We start from the raw sequence: 19,659 nt of genomic DNA on the forward strand, positions 1-19,659 counted from the left end.
ACACTTCTCGATTATTTCCCAACAGCAGCCTGTGCTGCGTGTGGCCACAGAGAGACTTGGTGTCAGGCCCACTGTGGGGAACAGAGGCCACCACGACGTGGCTCGGTACTCTCTGGGCCACAACAGGTAGTATCTGCCCACCCCACCCCAGGCTCACTTGAAGACCACGTTGTCTGGGTAATTGGTGTAGCCCACAGCGTTGGCCCCCCGCAGCAGCATCTGGAAAGGGATGTTGGGGATGAGCTCCCGGAGCTCCTGCAGCCGCCGCCAGGGGCACTCATACAGGAAGCGCATGGCGACATCAAACGTGGCTCCTGCACAGGAACCAAGAGGCCCAGATCAGCTCTGCGTGTCTGGGGAACTCCGCCAGGCCTTGCAGCCAGCTCTGCAGCCCAAGCCTCTGGCCCCAATACCAGGTCCTGCTCATCTCCGCCGTCCCTGTGTTCCCTGCTCCAACCCCTACAAATTTTTCCCTTGGCTGATCTCTCGGGGGAGACCAGGCTCATTTGTGTCCCTTCTCTGCCCCCTGTATAATCCCACCTTCTGTGCATCTCTGTGCTATAATTAACTAACAGGCAAGTGTCTCCTCCTGACCCTGGGCCTCCCAGGATGCACCTGGTTTCAGCTCTGCAACCTCGTGCCAGCACCAGGCCTGGCCAGAGAGGGGGCTGGGCCTTCTTCAGTTCTTCCTCTTTGGTGTTCTTGGTGTTAACGTCTCTAGCTTGTCCCCAGTGGCCTAAGCCTTTGGGATTGGCCACACAGTGGGCACCCAATTCCTGCCAGGTGCTGCGCAGCATGCCAGCCTACCTCCCCAGTTCTCCATGCTGAAGAGCTTGCTGAAGTTGTGGGCAACATAGGGGGCGATCTTTTTGAGATCGTGGGTGCGCACACGAGTGGCCAACAGTGACTGGTGGGCGTCCCTGAAGGTCGTGTCCATCAGCAGCAGCCCCTTGTGGTTCCGCACAGCTCGAGCAAAGCCCTCGGGCCCCTCTCGCAGCAGAATGTCTCTGAAACCAGCCGGGGGCGGGCCTAGGGTAGACAGGGGCATTGGTGCCCGTCCTGCAGGTGGCAACCTCTTATCTCCCCCATGAGTTGACAGAATGGATCTCACCTACCTATGGGCACTGCAGGGACAATGGGGTCCGTGGGGCTGGGGCTGGCCTTGACGGGAATCGGGGTGGTTGGGCCGTTTACCATGACATGGCCTGGGGAGAGAGTGGGCAGTGGGTCAGGGTGGGCTGGGCAGAGGCTGAGTAGAGGGCAGCAGTGAGAGTGGCTGGGCTCAGGGACAGGGACACATCCCTCCAGGATCCCCGGGCTTCCAGCTGGCCCCTGTCCTCTCCAAAGCCAGCGCCTCCTGGGACCAGGCACTGGGGACCTCTTGAGGGCCACGTGGATGGAAAAGTGGGGTCTCTCAGATCAGGAGCAAGGAGAGTGGTGAATGGGAGGGTGCAGGACAAGAGGATGCAGGGCCAGAATGAGGGCAGGGGTGAGGGGCAGAGGGCACTAGGAAGTTCTTTGGTCATGGGGAGTGGCAAAGAGGTAGGAGCAAGGGATTGGGAAAGGGAGGAGAAGGGTGGGGAGGGAAGGGCAGGGCAGGGCAGTCTCAGGCCAGACCAAGGTAGTGCAACAGCTTTTGGGCCCGGTTCTGCGCAGGCCGCAGCTGGAACAGCTCTGGGTTCTCGTCGATGAACTGGGTGTCCACGGTGCCTGCCAGGAACTGCTGGTTGTTGAGCACATTCTGCAGGAAGGGGATGTTGGTCTGCAGAACAGAGGTGGGTAGGAGGGTGTCACCATGCAGCACAGACAGGGAAGGGAGAGGAGAAAAGGCTGAAGGTGCCACCCCAGGCCAGCACAGCTTCTGGGCCTCACTGCAGAGGGCCACTTCCCCATCCCTCAGCCCTCCCCTTACTCCGGCAGAGTCCCCTAAGCTGTCAGGGGGTGAGCCTGCTCCCTCCATACTTGCTTACCCCGAAGCATGTGCTGAAGGCCACCCCCTCCTGCCTCCCTGCAGCCTAGAACAGGGCTCAGCCTTTCTTCCAGCAGCGTGGCCCACAGCAGTCGCCCTCAACCCCCTGCCCACGCTTCCCGAAAGAGGGCTCTGCCCGCAACAGACCACACTCTGGCACTCTCACTCAGTCACTCCTCCCAGCTGAGTCCAGCGGGCGCGCTCCCGCCTTGCTGCTCGTTCCCTGGGCTTCCAAGCCATCTTGCTCTCCTGTCCTCTTCTTCCCCGGCTCCTCACACATCACAAGCTCCCAGAAGACCCCGTCCCGGGGCTGCAGCACCAGTGACAGGCTCTGCCTCCAGGGCAAGACCTAGAGGTGCAACTGCCTCCCGGGCCCTTCCTTGTTCACCCATCACATAAGTTCAGCAAGTCCACGGCCAGGCTCCTGCCTGTGCACCCGTCCTCCTGTGCCCAGTGGGTGCCCCACTGTCCCCCCAGTTACCAAAACCTGCATCCCCTCACCCTCACCACCCGCTCCTCCATGCCATTGGTCAACCCAGAGGATTCGACCATAGCCATTTCGGGACCCTGTGACCTCTTCTCCATCTCCAGGCCACACCCTCCACCACCTTTCTCATCATGGCCACCTCCAGCCACATCACACTTGCCTCGCGCTCCACGCCTTTGCACCTGCCTGGGAAGCTCTCCTTGAACTTCTGAACTCAAAGGCCTTCGTCCTGGCCTCACACCTCGGCAGAGCTGATGCTCACCTTTCCAGCAGGCCCCTGAGGAACGCCCGTGGGCAAGCGCACCCTTCAGCTTCACCTGCTCGTCTGCCTGGGAACCCCTTGGGGGCAGGGCGCTGCCTGGGGCATGTGTCAGTGTGCTTTGTGCACAGGGGCCCTTGGTGTCACTCATTAAATGGCTGGGTGACAACATGAGGCTGGGCCAGGGCAAGTATGACTTAAACGGCCACATGGGGACATGGGGGCCAGCACTGTGAGAGGTGCTCCAAGGCCTGTGAAAGCATGGCCTGTGGCCGTGTAGCGACAGCCCTGGCTTCCACCTCAGAGAAAACATCTCCATGCGTCACTTATTCATGATCCCTGTTGGCACCTTTGACAGGGACTCAAGGCCACCTGGACCTCTCTGAGCTCGCCCTCTCCTCTTGGGCTCCCATCACCTGAAGGCCTGGATAGGAAAGGTGCCTCCCCCCAGCATGTCAGGTGCCCAACACAGAGTGGGGCCCTGCCAGCAGTGCCGCACCTGTCTGCCCTTGAGCCTTGCCCCTGCCTCTCCTGAAGAGATGCTGACATTTCAGCTGGGCCAAGGCATGGCACTGGAGAAGGGAGGCAGCTAATGAAACCATCCAAAGAGCCCAGATTGCACATGGTGAGAAGGACCCTTGGAGGCCTCCCTTTCCCACACTGCGTCTCTCTTTTGTAGACGTCTCCCCTTTGTGACTGGCGGGCTGCCCATCCTCTCCTCTGTTCTGTAAGCTCTATGGGGGCAGGAACCAGGCCCATCCGGTTCCTGATCAGCTCAGCTCCCAGCACTGGGCGGCCATGGTGGATGCTGGTAAACATCTATATTTAGAGTGAATTGAAACTTTTTTTTTTTTGAGACACAGTGTGTGGCCCAGGCTGGAGTGCAGTGGTGCAATCTCAGCTCACTGCAACCTCTGGCTCCCTGGTCCATGCGATTATCGTGCCTCATCCTGACAGACGTGCACTACCACGCCCAGCTAATTTTTGTATTTTTAATATAGACGGGTTTTGCCATGTTGGCCAGGCTGGTCTCGAACTCCAGGCCTCAAGTGATCCACCCGCCTCGGCCTCCCAAAGTGCTGGGATTACAGGCATGAGCTACTGCGCCCGGTGGAAAACATTTTTGATGGGGAGAAGAGGAACAAAGCCATACCTGGTGCCACTGCACATCAGAGTTGACCTGCACCACGACTGAATCCCCCTCATTTTACAAACGCCACAGCCGAGGCCCAGTGAGTGGTGACAGTGAGAATGGCTTCCGGCTGCCCATAAGCCCCTCACAAGCTGCAGCTGTCCTCCCCTCTCGCCCCTAGGAAATGCTTAAAGTATGTACCATCCATCTCTCCTGACCTACAGGAGGAACTTGTTTTCAGTGGTCGGGTAACGTGCCCAGGACTACACTGCTGTGCCGGCGGGATCAGAATTCCAATCTTGGGTTTCCCCGAGTTTCCTGCCACCTGGTCCATGGGGATCAGGGCTGGAGGGAGGAGAACGAGGATGGATGAGGTTTAGGTGGCCTAAGGACCAGGAGACACGGGGAGGTGGTGACTTCCCCTGTTTCCCAACTGGCCAGACCGCTGGTGGTGGCGGGCAGCTGGAAGGAGACCAGGCTCGCCGAGCCACCCAAGCCCCAGCTTTCTCCACCAGGAAGCAAGGAACCTCCCCCACCTCACGCCGGGAGCCCTTTCTCTGAGCCGAGCTGGTTCCGAGCCGCTCTTCCAGGAAAATGGCCCGGCGGGGACCGAGCGGGAAGGAGGGGCTGAAGGCGCTGCGAGGACGCACAGCTTCCCACTGCGTGCCCCCGGCCGTTGCGAAGCCGCGCCGCGCAGACCAATCCGGCCCGAGGCGGAGGCCGGTTGGCTCGGAACGCCTGGCCGGCGGGGCGGGCGGGGCAGCTGGGGAGGGAGGGAGAGGCAGCAGAGACAGGGCGGGGCGGCGGGGGCGGGGCGCCTGCCCAGAGGCCGAGCCCTCTCGGCCCCACCCCGCAGCAGCCTTGCCAGGGGGGCCGCCCCAGCCCCCCCACGGCCGAACCCCGTGCCGGTTGGGGACCCTCCACGTGACTCGGTGATGCAGAACGGTTATGACCTTCAGCGTGTGTCTGTGAACGCGAGGGTCCCAGCAACAGTGCGGGTTTGCGCTCGGCCCTGCCCGTGGGTGCAGGGACGTGTGGGTGTGTGGGCATGTGTGGGTGTGTTGGGGAGGGTGCCCAGCGACATGTGACAAAGACTCCCGTCTCCGGGAGATGGTGAAGGGGTCCGCGAGCAGGCGCTTTGTCTGGCTGTCTGCAGAGTGAGGTTCGCGCCGCGGCGGCGGGCGCCCGTGCGGTGCAGGATGCCGGGGCGCCAGGGTGGCCGGGGGCGCGCGCGCCTGTGCCAGGGTGAGTGCGCTGCGGCAGCGCCGGGGGGCAGCGCGGCGGGCCCGCGCCGGCCTGGGCCTCGGGCGTGACTGGGTGCCACCCGTGGGCGCTGCAGCAGCCGCGTGTCCCCGTGACCTCGGGAGCCGGCCCGGGCCCGAGTGGATCCCCGCGCGCCCCTCCCCGTCCGCCCTCCACGTGCGTGTCCGCGGCGCGCGCGCCCGCCGGCGCGCACCCGCTCGCCTGTCGCCGCCGCCACCGCGAACCGCGCTGGGAAAAGGTGCCGGGAACCGAGCGAGCCGGGGCCGCGGGCCCGAGCGCCATGGGCCCGAGGGTGGGCGGCGGGCGGCCGGTCATCCCCGGGCCTCGCCCCCGCGGGAGAGCGGCCAGGAGTCGGCGGGGGCCGGCCGGGCTCGCAGGGAGGCCGGCCCGCGCCCCCTGAGCGACGGACACCAGGTGAGGGGGCCGCCGGGCGCAGCGCGGGGGCCGGCCTGGGTGGGGACACGGACTCCACGGGAGGTTCCGGGGGCGCCTTCTCTGGCGGGGGAGGGGATGGCGCGGAGGGGGGAGGGGGCTGGCGATTCCTGGGAACGCCTGGGAAAGGAAGTTCCGGGACCCTCCCTGCTCTCCGTCCTCCTCCGCTTCCTGCCTCATGTCTCACCTTGTGCCCAGCGCCTGGACTCCCCCTTAACTGCTTGGGAAATGTGACCTTTGCTCTGGGGGGCCTGGCCCTGCAGGCCCCAACCTTCCCTCATCCCTGGCGGCCCTCTTGGGCCTCTGACCCAGCCCCTCCCCGGGCCAGGCTCACAGAAGCTGGCTTCTGGGACTGTCCTGGGCCCAAGTGGGCACCTGCGCCAGCCCCACCTGTGCCCGGGCTGTGGCCCTTCCCTACAGGGCGCTCACCATGGCCCCGCCGCTCCTGCTGCTGCTGCTGGCCAGTGGAGCGGCCGCCTGCCCGCTGCCCTGCGTCTGCCAGAACCTGTCCGAGTCGCTCAGCACCCTTTGTGCCCACCGAGGCCTGCTGTTTGTGCCGCCCAACGTGGACCGGCGCACAGTGGAGCTGCGACTGGCTGACAACTTCATCCAGGCCCTGGGGCCCCCTGACTTCCGCAACATGACGGGGCTGGTGGACCTGACGCTGTCGCGTAATGCCATCACCCGCATTGGGGCCCGCGCCTTTGGGGACCTCGAGAGCCTTCGTTCCCTGCACCTGGATGGCAACAGGCTGGTGGAGCTGGGCACAGGCAGCCTTCGGGGCCCCGTCAACCTGCAGCACCTCATCCTCAGCGGCAACCAGCTGGGCCGCATCGCGCCAGGAGCCTTTGACGACTTCCTCGAGAGCCTGGAGGACCTGGACCTGTCCTACAACAACCTCCGGCAGGTGCCCTGGGCCGGCATCGGCGCCATGCCTGCCCTGCACACCCTCAACCTGGACCATAACCTCATTGATGCACTGCCCCCAGGCGCCTTCGCCCAGCTCGGTCAGCTCTCCCGCCTGGACCTCACCTCCAACCGCCTGGCCACGCTGGCTCCGGACCCGCTCTTCTCTCGTGGGCGTGACGCAGAGGCCTCTCCCGCCCCCCTGGTGCTGAGCTTCAGCGGGAACCCCCTGCACTGCAACTGTGAGCTGCTGTGGCTGCGGCGGCTGGCGCGGCCGGACGACCTGGAGACCTGCGCCTCCCCGCCCGGCCTGGCCGGCCGCTACTTCTGGGCAGTGCCTGAGGGCGAGTTCTCCTGCGAGCCGCCCCTCATTGCCCGCCACACGCAGCGCCTCTGGGTGCTGGAAGGCCAGCGGGCCACGCTGCGGTGCCGGGCCCTGGGTGACCCCGCGCCCACCATGCACTGGGTTGGTCCCGATGACCGGTTGGTTGGCAACTCCTCCCGAGCCCGGGCTTTCCCCAACGGGACCTTAGAGATTGGGGTGACTGGCGCTGGGGATGCTGGGGGCTACACCTGCATCGCCACCAACCCTGCTGGTGAGGCCACGGCCCGAGTAGAACTGCGGGTCCTGGCCTTGCCCCACGGTGGGAACACCAGCGCTGAGGGGGGCCGCCCCGGGCCCTCGGACATCGCCGCCTCGGCTCGCACTGCTGCCGAGGGTGAGGGGACGCTGGAGTCTGAGCCAGCCGTGCAGGTGACGGAGGTGACCGCCACGTCAGGGTTGGTGAGCTGGGGTCCTGGGCGGCCAGCAGACCCAGTGTGGATGTTCCAAATCCAGTACAACAGCAGCGAGGATGAGACGCTCATCTACCGGTGAGGACATGCGCCCCACACCCGGCTGCACTCCTGGCGCCCTCCCTCCGCCCTCTGCTCCCCACAAGGCTTTGCTTTCGCTCCTCCTCTCTCTGGGGCTGAAAACCCCTCCCTGACCATGGCTGCTGGACTCTTGGAGGAGCAGTGGCCTGGCCTGGCTGCCTGAGGGGGCTGGAGCTCAAGGGGTGGCAGGAGGACCCCAGCCCATGAGATGTCCCAGGTGTCACTGAGCTGTGCAGGCCTCCCCCGGCAGCAGGTGGCGGTTGGGTCTGTCGTCTGAAGCACATGGCCCGCGCCCGCACGCGTTATTTCTGCCCTGCTGGTGCCATCCCCCCACCCCATCCCCCTCACTTGCCTGGGTCCTGTGCCAGTGCACACACATCTCCTGGCCACACTCTTGAGCCTGTTTGCCTTCCTGAGTGAATGCAAGAGCCCGAGTGGCCCCCGGGGGAGGGGTGTTTGGAGCTGGGAGCACGGGAGCCGGGAGGTGAGGATGGGGCTAGACCCCAGCCCCCAGCTCTGACCACCTGCCCTTGCCTGCAGGATAGTCCCAGCCTCCAGCCACCACTTCCTGCTGAAGCACCTGGTCCCCGGCGCTGACTATGACCTCTGCCTGCTGGCCTTGTCACCGGCCGCTGGGCCCTCCGACCTCACGGCCACCAGGCTGCTGGGCTGTGCCCATTTCTCCACGCTGCCAGCCTCACCCCTGTGCCACGCCCTGCAGGCCCACGTGCTGGGCGGGACCCTGACCGTGGCTGTGGGGGGTGTGCTGGTGGCTGCCTTACTGGTCTTCACTGTGGCCTTGCTGGTTCGGGGCCGGGGGGCCGGGAATGGCCGCCTCCCCCTCAAGCTCAGCCACGTCCAGTCCCAGACCAATGGAGGCCCCAGCCCCACACCCAAGGCCCACCCGCCACGGAGCCCCCCGCCCCGGCCGCAGCGTAGCTGCTCTCTGGACCTGGGAGACGCCGGGTGCTACGGTTACGCCAGGCGCCTGGGGGGAGCCTGGGCCCGACGGAGCCACTCTGTGCACGGAGGGCTGCTCGGGGCAGGGTGCCGGGGGGTAGGAGGCAGCGCCGAGCGGCTGGAAGAGAGTGTGGTGTGATGCACGGGCAGCTTCCTGTGTGCTCCAAGGGATGAGCCGCGTGGGGCAGAGGGCCCAGGGCGGCCACCTGGCCTGGGAGTCCCTCCCTGGTTTTTACTCTCGGTACCTCAGGCTCCCCTGTGTGCTTGGCGGGGCAGGGAGCCCTTTCCTCGGTTCTGGCCTCCAGACCAGAGTGAGGGGCAGGTCCCTCCAACAGGTGCTCACAGCCACCAAGGCAGGGGCTGCAGCCACCAATTGGGAGTCTTGTCTTTATTTATAATAAAATTGTTGGGGACACCTCAATGCTAGTCTCTGGTCTTGTCTGGCTAGGTCCCCCAAGACGGGAGGATGGGACACAGGCCAGTGGTAGCACACAGACAAGGGAGGGGCTACCGGGCCCTGTGGGGGCAGCCAGAGCAGCCTCGGGCCTCCCGGCTTCCTGTCCATGGGGGCGGCCCAGGGCTGTGCCTGGTGTCTCTGGCCTGCAGGAGCATGGGCTTGGGCAGGCGGCCTCCCCTCGCCTGTAAGTGCAAAGAACGCCCCTTCCTGCCAGGTGGGGCCAGGACGTGGTGTCCAGTGTAGAGCCTGGGGAGCACACGTGAGCGCCTTCCCCGTGGCGCTTCAGGGGCTGCAGGACAGACGACTGGACTAAGCAGCAGGAGGAGGTGGGGGACAGTGCAGCCCTTCTGGGAGAAGGGACCTGGGCTGAGCGTACAGTGAAAAGTTCTCATGGCTCCCAGTGCTGACAGCTGTGTCTGCCACCTCCCAGGGCATCTTGTGGACTGGCAAAACGCCATCCCAAAGGAAGAGCAGGGAACCCCACTGCCCTGCCATCAGCCCACGATCCTCTGGAAGGTTCCTGTCAGAACTGTGGGTCCTAGTGGGACGGCAGCTCCCAGCTCAGATGTGATCTGGGCCTTCTAGGGAAGGCGGCCTTTGCCCTCCCTCGCTGCAGGGAGGCAGCCAGATGGGCACACAAGCCCTGCTCTGCTTCCTCTGCTGGGACCCCTGGCCAGGCCCGGGCAGCCTCTGACCTGGCTCAGCCCCTGCAGCCTCCTGAATGATTTGCTTCTAGGCACTGGCTAGGGGGCATGGGCAGACGTGGCCCTCAGCCCTGCAGAGGGTCAGGCTCCCCCAGGTGCTGTATGAGAACTCAGAATGCAGCCCTGGCACCCCAGGCCACGGCGAACACGCCGCACAGACTCCCTGGTGTTTTCTGTGTGAGGGCCAAGGCACTGCCGCCGGGCAGCCAAGGTGAGGCAGGTGCTGTAAGGCGTACATGTGTGTTCATGTGTGCACGGACCTGGCTCACATGCATGTGCCTGCCTTCCCAGCCCCAGAACACACAGCTAGAGGTGGGCTTCGAGAGCCCGGTTTAGATGAATGAGAGCAAGGTCCTCGACAGAGAAGGGTGTGGGGTGCGAACGCCATGGAGGAGTGGGCGGGGGCACGGGACAGCGTGGGTGGGCATGGACGGCAAAGGGACAGGAGGGCCAGGGCTGCCACGCTAGGCACTAGCATGAGGCTCAGGGGGCGGCTACAGCCAGCGGCCTGGTCTCAGTGCACATTTGGGGAGGACTTAGCACCGCCAGACACCAGAGACACTTATCCTGCTGCTGGCCCCGTGGTCACAGGCTCTAGCGCCCCTTTCTCCACCTGGGGGGCGGAGGATGGTCTAAGGAGGAGGATCTTCCCAGGCCCCCCAGGGTGCAGTGCAGGCACAAGGCCCTATGGCCCAGGGACCATTTTGGCACGTGGGGAGCTGCTGAGGGTGAGAAGGGAGCAGAGGAACTGGGGCACAACCCTGGGAGCCAGCCAGGACCATCAGAGCAACGGGCAGGGGCAGGCGAGGGGGATGGCCTGGGTCACCCCTGCGCATGACCATAGATCCCCTCAACACTGAAGCAGCTGCAGGACATCCCCACCAGGACACCAGGAGCCGCAGCAAAGTGCAGGGGGAGCGCGTGATGTCAGCAGCTGATGCTGCAACACACCTCTGCCTGTGTGCACGACAGGGACCCGCAACAGGGAGGCTGAGAGGCTCCCCACGGAAGAGTAACACTGCCTGGTCTCTAGGAAGCGCGCTGCTCCCTCAGGCTGGGAGACAGGCTGGCCACACACAGGCATGGGCCCAGAAGCCTCCAGGGGCTCTTGTGACCAACCAGCCATGTGGACATGTAAGGAGCGACCGCAGGACCCTGAAGGGACAGCACGGCCCACATGCTCCCCGACCTGCCCACCAGCTGCGCCTCAACAACAGGAAGGGCTGGAAGAAGCTGCAAGGAGGACGCGAGGCCAAGACAGAGGGGCTGGTGCCAGTGCCCAGGACAGTCCGCCCTGCGGGGACCCCCAAGAAGATGGGGTGGTAACTCCCACAGGGGCTGAGGGCCAGAGCCCCTGTCCTCCGGCTCTTCTTGCCGTGACACTGACGGTAGCACCCACGGGACACGTGCTGGCTTCAAAGGCCGAGGCAGTATTTGTTGGCTGTGGATTCCTCTCTAGCTACAGATACCAGTAACAGAGCCCAGCAAAGGGCTCTTTGGATCCTAAATACCCATTTAGGGTCCTCATGCCAGGCAGGGTACCCACCAAGGCCACCCAAAGCTAAGCTGAGCTGCCAGCCCACCAAGGGCTGGGTGCTTTGCCTCCTAAGCCGCCTGCTCATGTCTCTGGCTGCGCCCCTGCCCTCAGCTGCCCCGAAGCACCCAACACTGTGTGCACCAGGCCAGGTGAGGAGAGCAGGGGACTGTCGGGGGCCTGACTCGGCGCAAAGTGACCATTTCTACATGGCTTGGGCTCTTGCCCGGGGTGGGGATCCACATTTTCCAGAAATTAAGAATTATCTGGGAGGCCAGGCACAGTGGCTTACACCTGTAATCTCAGCACTTTGGGAGGTCGAGGCGGGCGGAACATCTGAGATCAGGTGTTTGAGACCAGCCTGGCCAACGTGATAAAACCCTGTCTCTACTAAAAATACAAAAATTAGCTAAGCATGGCGGTGGGTGCCTGTATTCCCAGCTACTTGGGAGGCTGAGGCAGGAGAATCGCTTGAACCCAGAAGGCAGAGGTTGCAGTGAGCCAAGATCACGCCACTGCATTCTAGCTTGGGTGACAGAGCGAGACTCCATTTCAAAAAAAAAAAAAAAAATTATTATCTGGGGAACTTGTTCAAAACACAGGTTCTGGGGCCTCTACCCAAACCTGTGGGATCAGGATTTCCAGAAGGGAGGCCTGATGATATTTAACACACATTCCAGGTGATTCTCACCCCAGAGGGGCAGGAAGCAGTGTGGGTCTTCCTGGAACAAGGTTAGACAGGTGTGTGTGAGGAAGAGCTCCGGCCAGGCCACTCGCAGGGACTCCTGCAGTGGGGTGCCCAGGTGCCCGCAGAGTCTGCAAACAGCTGGAGTCTGGCATGCAGCTGCAGCTGGGGAGAGCCACTGACCTCGACCCATCAGTCAGGGGCAAGGCTGAGGTGAGACCATGTGCCGGGCCCTTGGTGGGGAGGTGAACGGCTAGGGGACCCTCCAAGGGCTGGGAGCAAAGGCAGGCAGGGGCTGCAGCTCTCACCTTCACACCTCGGACGCGGAACTCCGCAAGGGCTCTGCTCATCTTGGTGGCGGCTGTGGGGTGGTCTTTGCCGTGGGCGATGACTTTGACCAGCAGGGAGTCATAGTGGGGCGAGATGATGGCTCCTTGGAAGGCGGAAGCATTATCCAGGCGGATGCCCATGCCCTCTCCGCTCCGGAACACCTGTGGGAAGGGTGAGGGCGTGAGGGCCTGCGCCAGAAACTGCAGTCGAAAAGGCCCCACCCATCCCGAGGCTGGCCAGGTGTGCGCCTGGCAGCTGCTGAGAGCTGAGCGTGCAGTGTCCACAGGTGAACCCCAGCTCTGGCTGGTCAGGTTTTGCTCTGTTTCTGCCACCAAACCCAGGAGTGCGTCTCTTCTCTATGTGCCACAGTCACTGCTGCTGGCTCCCTGTGAGGAGCTGGGAGGGGGCAGAGGAGGAAGGGAATGCCTGCCAGGGAGCGGAAGAGGGGCCTGGGCAGGCAGGGGCCGGCCCTGCCTCTATTCCCATGGACCTGCTGCACCTGCCTGAGCAACCTTCTGGCCTTTCAGACTCATCCATGTGTCCATGTGTTTGTTCCACAGCACGGATCGAGGTCTGCCGACCCAGCCGCTAAAGGGCCTCGCCATGGACTCCCAGACAGCAAGGGGATGCGCAGGCCGGCAACAGGGCCCCCGGAGGACAACGTGTGAGGCAAGAGGTGAGGCGGACCAGGGCGTTTGTTTTTGTTTCTAACAGGGTGGTGGGGAAGGCCTCAACATCCACCCACGCTCCCTTCCTTTCCTTTCCTTCCAGAAGGGAGGATGGGAGGAAGGGAGGGAGAGGAGGCAACGAGGAGGAAGTGGGAGAGGAAACGAAGGGAAAGTGCCGGAGGCAGGAGAGCGCCTGCCCAAGGGTCCACACCCAGCAGGGAAGCAATCCAAGGGCGAGGAGAGGGCAGCGGGGCAGCAGGACAGGGCCAGGGCCAGGGCCAGACAGCGACAAGAGGGGCAGCGGAGAGGAGGAGACAGAGGCGCCAACACTCACACACGCAGGTGGCTCGCGCCGCCTGAATGACTCCTGCAGAGAAAGGCTCCCCAGAGGTGGGGGACCCGTCAGGCCCAGGTAAGGAAGAAGGGAAGTAGGGGGACCACCCAGAGGGACTCGGGACACCCACTGCCCATTTCCGCTTCTCAGGGGTAGAGGCCTGTGTTCAATAAAAAGGAACTTAATAAAATATTTAAGGGTGAACACTCAGCTGAGAGCAGGAACTGTCGGCTAAAAATATTCTGTGGTGAGGCAGGCTCTGAAGAGCCAGGCCTTGGAAGTGCGGATGGAGGGAGGCAGAGAAGTCAGGGGCTGCCGGACAGTACTCAGCCTGGGGCTGCCCCCGCCTACAGATTCCTCCAGAAACAGAATGCAGGCGGCCAGCTCCCTGCTGAAGCCACAAGCTCTGCTGCTTCCAGAATCCAGAGAGCTCTGGTTCCTACCCCCAGCCTCCCCAGCCTCCCCTGTCTCAGAAGCCCAGAGCCTGGCCCATATTCATCCTTGCTCCCCTCACCGCCCCTACACAAGCCCGGGGGCCTCTGCCCTGGACTCTTGAGCAGAGCTGGAGCTCCATCAGTGTCTTGCCTCCTTTGGGGCTCAGGCCCCTGGATAGGGAGCAAGTCCCCAGCACAGCTGGCAAGGTGCTGGTAGCACGTGCAGGGCTGGGAACAGGCACTGAGTAGGCCACAGGGCTCCTGCCAACAGCTGGGACCAGAGGCTGGGGAGATGGGATTCGGAGGTCAATGACTGGGTCCCAGTGCTGAGAGGAGGGAAGGTACAGGGAGCCCTCCTGGAGAAGGCACAAGTCTTGTTGTGCTGGGGAGCCTGCCCCGGGCTGCCTCAGCGCCCCTGACACCAGCTCTCTCCCGCCGCCACCAAGGCCACCGTCTCATAGCCCTGAATCCGCCTCTTCGTCTCCCTCCTGTGCCGCCATCTCCGACTCCCTCACCCATCCTTGATGGGCCCCTGAGCTCGGCTAAGACTCCATTGGGACCTCTGGGCCCAGTCCTTTGCTGCCCCCACCCCCAGGTCCTGCCTTGCTGGCCCCTCCCTCAGATGGGAGATGGAGCTTGGGCAGCAAGGCGTGGGGCTCCTGTGGGAGCTGGAGGGTCAGGGGCTGGCTTTGTGTCTGGGTTCCTGCGTTTTGCTCCAGCAAGCTGGCCTGCTCTGCGCTCCCGCCCTCATGGCTTCCTCCTGGCCTGGATGCCCGGTAGTCTCTTCCCCTGGGAGGCACCGCCCCTCCTCCAGGCACTGCCTGCCTCCGTGTACTCTACGCCCAATTCAGAGCCCACATGCGGGTCCTCCCTAACTGCCGGGCTGTGGCAACTTGGCGCCGCAGCCCCAGGCACCGGGCAGAACCTGTGCACAGGGGAGCTGGCATCTCCCTCTGCTCGAGCGCTGCCCACCTCAATGCGGCCAGTGTCCGGCTGGAAGCTGCGCGCGGGGTCCTCGGTGGTGACCCGGCACTGGATGGCACAGCCGTTGATGCGGATGTTCTCCTGCCGCAGGCCCAGGTCGGGTAGGCTCCTGCCTTCAGCCACGTGGATCTGAGCATGGACCAGGTCTACACTGTGGGGCATGGGGAGGAGCGAGGAGAGGACAGGAGAAGAAGGGGAACATGAGGCGGGGGATGGATGGGGGGCACTGCAGCTAGGGGGGCGTCCACACACAGTGCGACCCCTGCCCATAGCTCTGGGCCAGCCTGAACAACCAGCTCCTCCCAGCCAGTGGCTCCACAGCCCCCTGCCCTGCTCCCACCAGGAGCAGACTAAACTACACTGTGCCTGGCAGCTGGAGAGGGCCCGCTGAAATACCAGGACCACCTGCTCCCGCGCCCCTGACTCAAGACGCCGTCCACGCAGCCCTAAGCTGCTCCTCCCAGTACTCTGCCTCCTTCTTCCTTAAGGTCTGTTTTCCCTACTCCCCTAAACACCCCCTTGGTAAAGCCTAGATGTGAAGCCTCAGCAGATCTCCAGGTCAGAGGGCCAGGATAGCTCCTTCTTGGGGCCATATGTGCTGTGCTGTGTGGGTGGCTGTGAGGGGGGCAGTGTGCAAGAGAACAGGTGCTGTGAAGGCTGGGCTCCTCGAAACGGCAACCACAGCTGTGAGGCGGCTGCACAGTGGGTGCTGGGTCAGGACCTGTCTTTCTGGGGCCTGTTTTCCCGCTGGGCTTGTGCCCAAAACCCCCTAGAGATGCTTGGAGAGTGCAAGCTTCCCCAGCTCTGCAGGGTTTTCCAAGCTCAGCCTTACTGCTCCTAAGGGCAGTCACAAGTCCAAGTGGAACAGCTGTTTAAAAAAACAAAACAAAACAAAAAACAGACCAGGCACCGCGGCTCATGCCTGTAATCCCAGCACTTTGGGAGGCCAAGGTGGGTGGATCACACGAGGCCAGGACTTCAAGACCATCCTGGCCAACATGGTGAAACCCTGTCTCTACTAAAAATACAAAAATTAGGCCTGGTGGTGCACGCTGTAATCCCAGCCACTTGGGAGGCTGAGGCAGGAGAATCACTTGAACCCAGGAGGCAGAGGTTGCAGTGAGCCGAGATGGCACCACTGCACTCCAGCCTGGGCAACAGAGAGAAAAAAAAAACACTCAAGGTTTTACATGTATTACCACTGAGGCTTGTGGTGCAGGCGGCCTGGAACCTATGCAGCAGGATTTCCCCATGGTCCTGCTGCCTGCCGGACCACTTCGCAGCAGAGATAGCTCCCACTCAGTGCCATGGGCCAGGCTGCGCTCCTCCCATGCTTCATCTCCACCACAGTGCGCCGAGAGCCCTGTCATTCCCACCAGAGGAGGAGCTCGAGGGTCAGAGAGGCTGGAGCTCACCCAAGCTCCATGTGGCTCGGGACCTGAGAGCACCTGAGCCCCAATCTGCCTGACACAAAGCCGTGCTCCAGAGCAGACAGACTCCCATTCCTAATAGGATGCTCTAGACAGACCCAAGACCAACGAGTTCACAGCAGCTTGAGGGGGAAAAGTCTCACTGGGCTAAAGTGTTGGCCTTGTCTCTAAGCTTCTAAGGAGAGGGAGGGGCCTCCATGCCCCTGGCAGGCCACAGCAGCCAGTCCAAGCAGCATCCTCAGTCTCAGGTGGGGTCGGAACTGGGGGCAGAACTGGGGTCAGAGACGCTCCACAGTGAGATGGGCTGGCCCAAAGCCAGCATCAACAAATTACATGGCTCAAAATAGAGACCTTGAAGGGGCGAGGGCCGTCGTGACTGTCATTTAGAAACCAGGCACATTTTAAAAATGTCATCCGCAGTGCCTGCAGGGGGCATGGTAGTGCCACCTCTCTAGAGGGCTGTTCCGAGGGATGCTGCCTATCCTTCAATCAGATAATCCTGTTGAAGGGTTTACCCTCAGAACTCTTCAGAGCTGAAGCCAGACATTCGGGCACACATGATAACTGACACGCTTAATAACCACCAGAGCCAGACACAACCTAATTGCCTAACAATCGAGGACTATGTAAGTTAAGAAGTATACGCAAGACGGAATAGTACGCAGCCACTAAAAGTATTCAGAGAGAATTATGGCCTGGGGAAATGCCTTCAACAAATATTAAATTTGAAAAGTAGAATAAAAATTCTATATAAAACATCTCAATTGCATTAAACTATGTCTCTAGTAAAGCAAGTAAACCGGGAAAGCAGCAAACCAAAGACAACCGGAGAGGCCTGGGTTCCAGCGCCAGCTGTGTGAGCCCGAGCAGCTCTCCAAATGTCTCTGAGCCTTGCTTTCCTCCTGACAGATGGGAGCACCTGGGCCTGAGCAATCGGCAGCGTCCTGACAGACAGGAGGGCGGTCAGTCATTTTTATTTGCTCCTTTGTGCTGATCTTTATAATAACCATGTAATGCTTTTAGAATAATGACTTTTAAAACACTAAGTACCTGGATCCCCATTGCTCTCCACCCATGTGGGGAGTGAGTGAGCCCCTGGCTGCCCCCAGGAGCCACTTCGCCTGCACTTTATGCAAAACCTAGAGGCCGCACGTCCCGCCCCGCCCACCCGCCCGCCCGCACTCACTCGGTGATCTCCTCCGTGACCGTGTGCTCCACCTGCAGGCGGGAATTGACCTCGATGAAGTAGTGCTTGCCATGCCTGTCCACCAGGAACTCCACGGTGCCCGCGTTCTCGTAGCCCACCTGTGGGGGCAGCTGCGTGAGCAGGGGGCGCACAGGCAGGACCTGGGCGAAGTGACTGGACCCAGGACAGGGATTCCATCCCACCCACTGGGTTGGCTCCGTAAAAGAACGGACTGCGGCAAACCCTGCCCCCAAAGATGGCAGGCAGACCCCAGGGCTCGGGCCTGGACACGTCCCCCAAGTAGTCCACTGGGTTCCAGGGTTCCCGGAGCCACAGATGGCTACACCCAGCTCATCTGGGAAGAGACATGGGCAGAAGCCTCCGCCCACCCCAGTCTCGGCACCTTGCCCTGCTGCCTCCAGGGCTTGCCCACCAAGGCTGTGTCATCCACTCAGACCCGGAGACCCAGGCTTCTCCAGCACCTGCTTCTGCTTGGAGGTGTTTTCAGAAAGTCCCCTTCTAGTCTACTGCGCAGTCACCTCTGGCCGCCACCACCACCCAAAGAAATTCATTTGAGAGGTACCAACAGATAATGACTCTAACTCAAGTTTCAGCCCTAATTCCAGTTTCACTTTTGGCCCCACCAAAACCACAAACCAGATTGAATCACCTCCCTCAAACCTGTTATGAAATGTGAAATAGTATAAGCCAGTGAATAAGACCTGATTCCTGAGGTAAACCAAACCTCAGCTCTAAACGTGACCCTGGTCAATGCCTCGCGTTAGCTGTGGCTGAGGCCTTGCTGCAGAGCGCACATCCCGGCCTTCAGCCTGGGGAGGTGACAGCATCCTCCGCTGCCTATAGGCCGGGCAAGAAGAGTGGGCAGGACCCCGCTGCATGCCTGGCCACAGCAGATGCTCTCCAGGCCAGGCCTAGGGCAGGCTGCTGTGGGAGATAGCTTACCTCAGCCTCCTCCACAGCCCAGGACCCCCTGACCAAAGCTCCCAGAAGAGCAGAGATGGGCAGAGGGTGCACAGCAAGGAAACAGATCATAATACACACGATGTAGGAGACAGAAGCACGTGAGGGGGGACTGCCTTTATAATGGCCCTCAATCTTGACAGAATCCACGGAATCTCATTCTCCTGATGACAGGGATGAGCCGGTGCCACAGAGAAGCCAGCTCTGTGTAGCAGCAGGGCTGAGGAGGCGGCTGGGGCTCCTTCCCTCCCTCTTCTCAGCCATCCTGGACTCTAAGCTTGGCCTCTGGGCCAGGTGCCTCAAATGCACATGGAAAGGATGCCATGGACACATTTCTGGCCCCTGAGAGAGTCCTTCACCCTCTTCTCCCCTTCCCCCACCAACGCCCCACTGAGAAGCCTGCCGGCCTGTGAGCACAGGCTCCTGTCCCCACGGGAAGCCCACCCTTCACCTGCTTAGCGAGTTTCACAGAGTCGCTGGTGAGCCGAGTCCGAAGCTGCGGGTCCAGGTGGGCGGCGGGGGCAATCTCGACCACCTTCTGGTGCCGCCGCTGGATGGAGCAATCTCGCTCGTACAGGTGCAGGATGTTCCCATACTGGTCCCCTGGGGAGGGAGGTAAACTGGGCTCAGCTTTTCCTGGAATCTACACGCCTCCTAAATGCCCCTACCAACCCCACATAACCACTGTGGCCAGTCAGTACTGGCTGCCAGCAGTACAGAGGCTGCCAGGAGAGACACCAGCACCACCAAGGCTGCAAGGACCAGCTGCCAGCTCGGCCCCTAGAGCCCACTTTCCAGAGTCCTCTGTCCTCAAGGCCAGCCACTGTGACCCCACCAGGACTGGACCTCTCAGCTCCTGCCTCCAGCTGCCCCAGGCGGGGCATCAGGACCACTCACCCAAGATCTGCACCTCGATGTGGCGCGGCTTCTCGATGAACTTCTCCACGAACAGCGCCCCGTTCCCAAAGGCGGCCAGAGCCTCTGAGTAGGCCCGGGTGTAATTCTCCTCCAGCTCCTGTGAGGGCGGGCGGGGGCCAGGCAGACGTGGGACCCCACGGCACTACCTCTCCCCTGCCACGAACCCCACCCACTTTCCAGATCCCTGAGTGGTCCACCCCTGCTCCCACAGCAGGCTGCCCTGCCCTGCTCCCAGCCCTGGGCATCTTCACTCACCTCATAGCTGTGCACAACCCTCATGCCACGGCCTCCACCCCCATAGGCCGCCTTAAAGATAATGGGGAAGCCGTAGGTGTTGGAGAACTCGTGGGCCTCATGCAGGGACGTGATGGGGGCGTCTGTGCCAGGGACGACAGGGACACCTGTTGGGGGAGAGGTGTGGGGGAATCTCTGTAACGGGCAGGAATCCCTGCCACCTCTCCCTGCTAGACCCTCTCCAGGAGCTGCGTGGCCACCCCTTGCTTGCCCATTATATTCACCCGCAGCGATGGCGATGGCCCGGGCCTCCACCTTGTCTCCCATCTTGCGGACCACTTCTGGGCTTGGCCCAATAAACCGGACCCCTGCATCCTGGCAGGCCTGGGCGAAGTCCGCTCGCTCAGAGAGGAACCCGTAGCCAGGGTGCACTGCATCCACATTGTTCTCCTGCGGGTGGGAGTCAGAGAGAGGACGGTACCCTTCAGTCCCTTCC

The 19,659-nt window shown here is 62.3% G+C and overlaps 2 protein-coding genes and 1 long non-coding RNA gene across 11 annotated transcripts in view; 1 reads left to right on the forward strand and 2 right to left on the reverse strand.

Moving 5' to 3' along the window:
- The window catches only part of PC (pyruvate carboxylase), a 107,842-nt gene that overhangs the window by 3,098 nt on the left and 85,085 nt on the right, over positions 1-19,659 (reverse strand). For all 9 annotated transcript variants that reach the window (XM_003909497.5, XM_003909496.5, XM_017948237.3 and 6 more), the window contains 11 exons: positions 19,448-19,613; positions 19,185-19,330; positions 18,909-19,026; positions 18,463-18,614; positions 17,031-17,149; positions 14,403-14,565; positions 11,973-12,155; positions 1,618-1,762; positions 1,116-1,205; positions 808-1,029; positions 158-314 (listed from right to left, as the gene is read on the reverse strand). In XM_003909497.5, coding sequence (XP_003909546.2) covers positions 158-314; positions 808-1,029; positions 1,116-1,205; positions 1,618-1,762; positions 11,973-12,155; positions 14,403-14,565; positions 17,031-17,149; positions 18,463-18,614; positions 18,909-19,026; positions 19,185-19,330; positions 19,448-19,613 — 1,661 coding nt within the window. The remainder of the gene's footprint in view (positions 1-157; positions 315-807; positions 1,030-1,115; positions 1,206-1,617; positions 1,763-11,972; positions 12,156-14,402; positions 14,566-17,030; positions 17,150-18,462; positions 18,615-18,908; positions 19,027-19,184; positions 19,331-19,447; positions 19,614-19,659) is intronic.
- Positions 2,617-4,574, reverse strand: LOC108581874. Its single transcript, XR_001894691.3, has 3 exons — positions 4,384-4,574; positions 4,049-4,192; positions 2,617-2,733 (listed from the first exon to the last, which is right to left on the reverse strand). It is a non-coding gene; the product is annotated as an uncharacterized LOC108581874 (long non-coding RNA).
- LRFN4 (leucine rich repeat and fibronectin type III domain containing 4) lies at positions 5,292-8,705 on the forward strand. The gene is made up of 3 exons (XM_031653717.1): positions 5,292-5,524; positions 5,963-7,321; positions 7,865-8,705. Exons 2-3 carry the CDS (start codon positions 5,973-5,975, stop codon positions 8,421-8,423), a joined length of 1,908 nt encoding a protein of 635 aa, XP_031509577.1. The 5' UTR covers positions 5,292-5,524; positions 5,963-5,972; the 3' UTR covers positions 8,424-8,705.

The sequence above is a fragment of the Papio anubis genome, chromosome 12 (assembly GCF_008728515.1).
Source record: "Papio anubis isolate 15944 chromosome 12, Panubis1.0, whole genome shotgun sequence".
Taxonomy (NCBI): domain Eukaryota; kingdom Metazoa; phylum Chordata; class Mammalia; order Primates; family Cercopithecidae; genus Papio; species Papio anubis.

What these genes read in the sequence shown, in the direction of transcription:
- LRFN4 (XM_031653717.1), top strand. Translation starts at nt 5,973, where the DNA reads ATGGCCCCGCCGCTCCTGCTGCTGCTGCTGGCCAGTGGAGCGGCCGCC. An exon ending in GATGAGACGCTCATCTACCG is followed by an intron (nt 7,322 to 7,864) that starts GTGAGGACATGC and finishes CCTTGCCTGCAG; the next exon opens with GATAGTCCCAGCCTCCAGCC.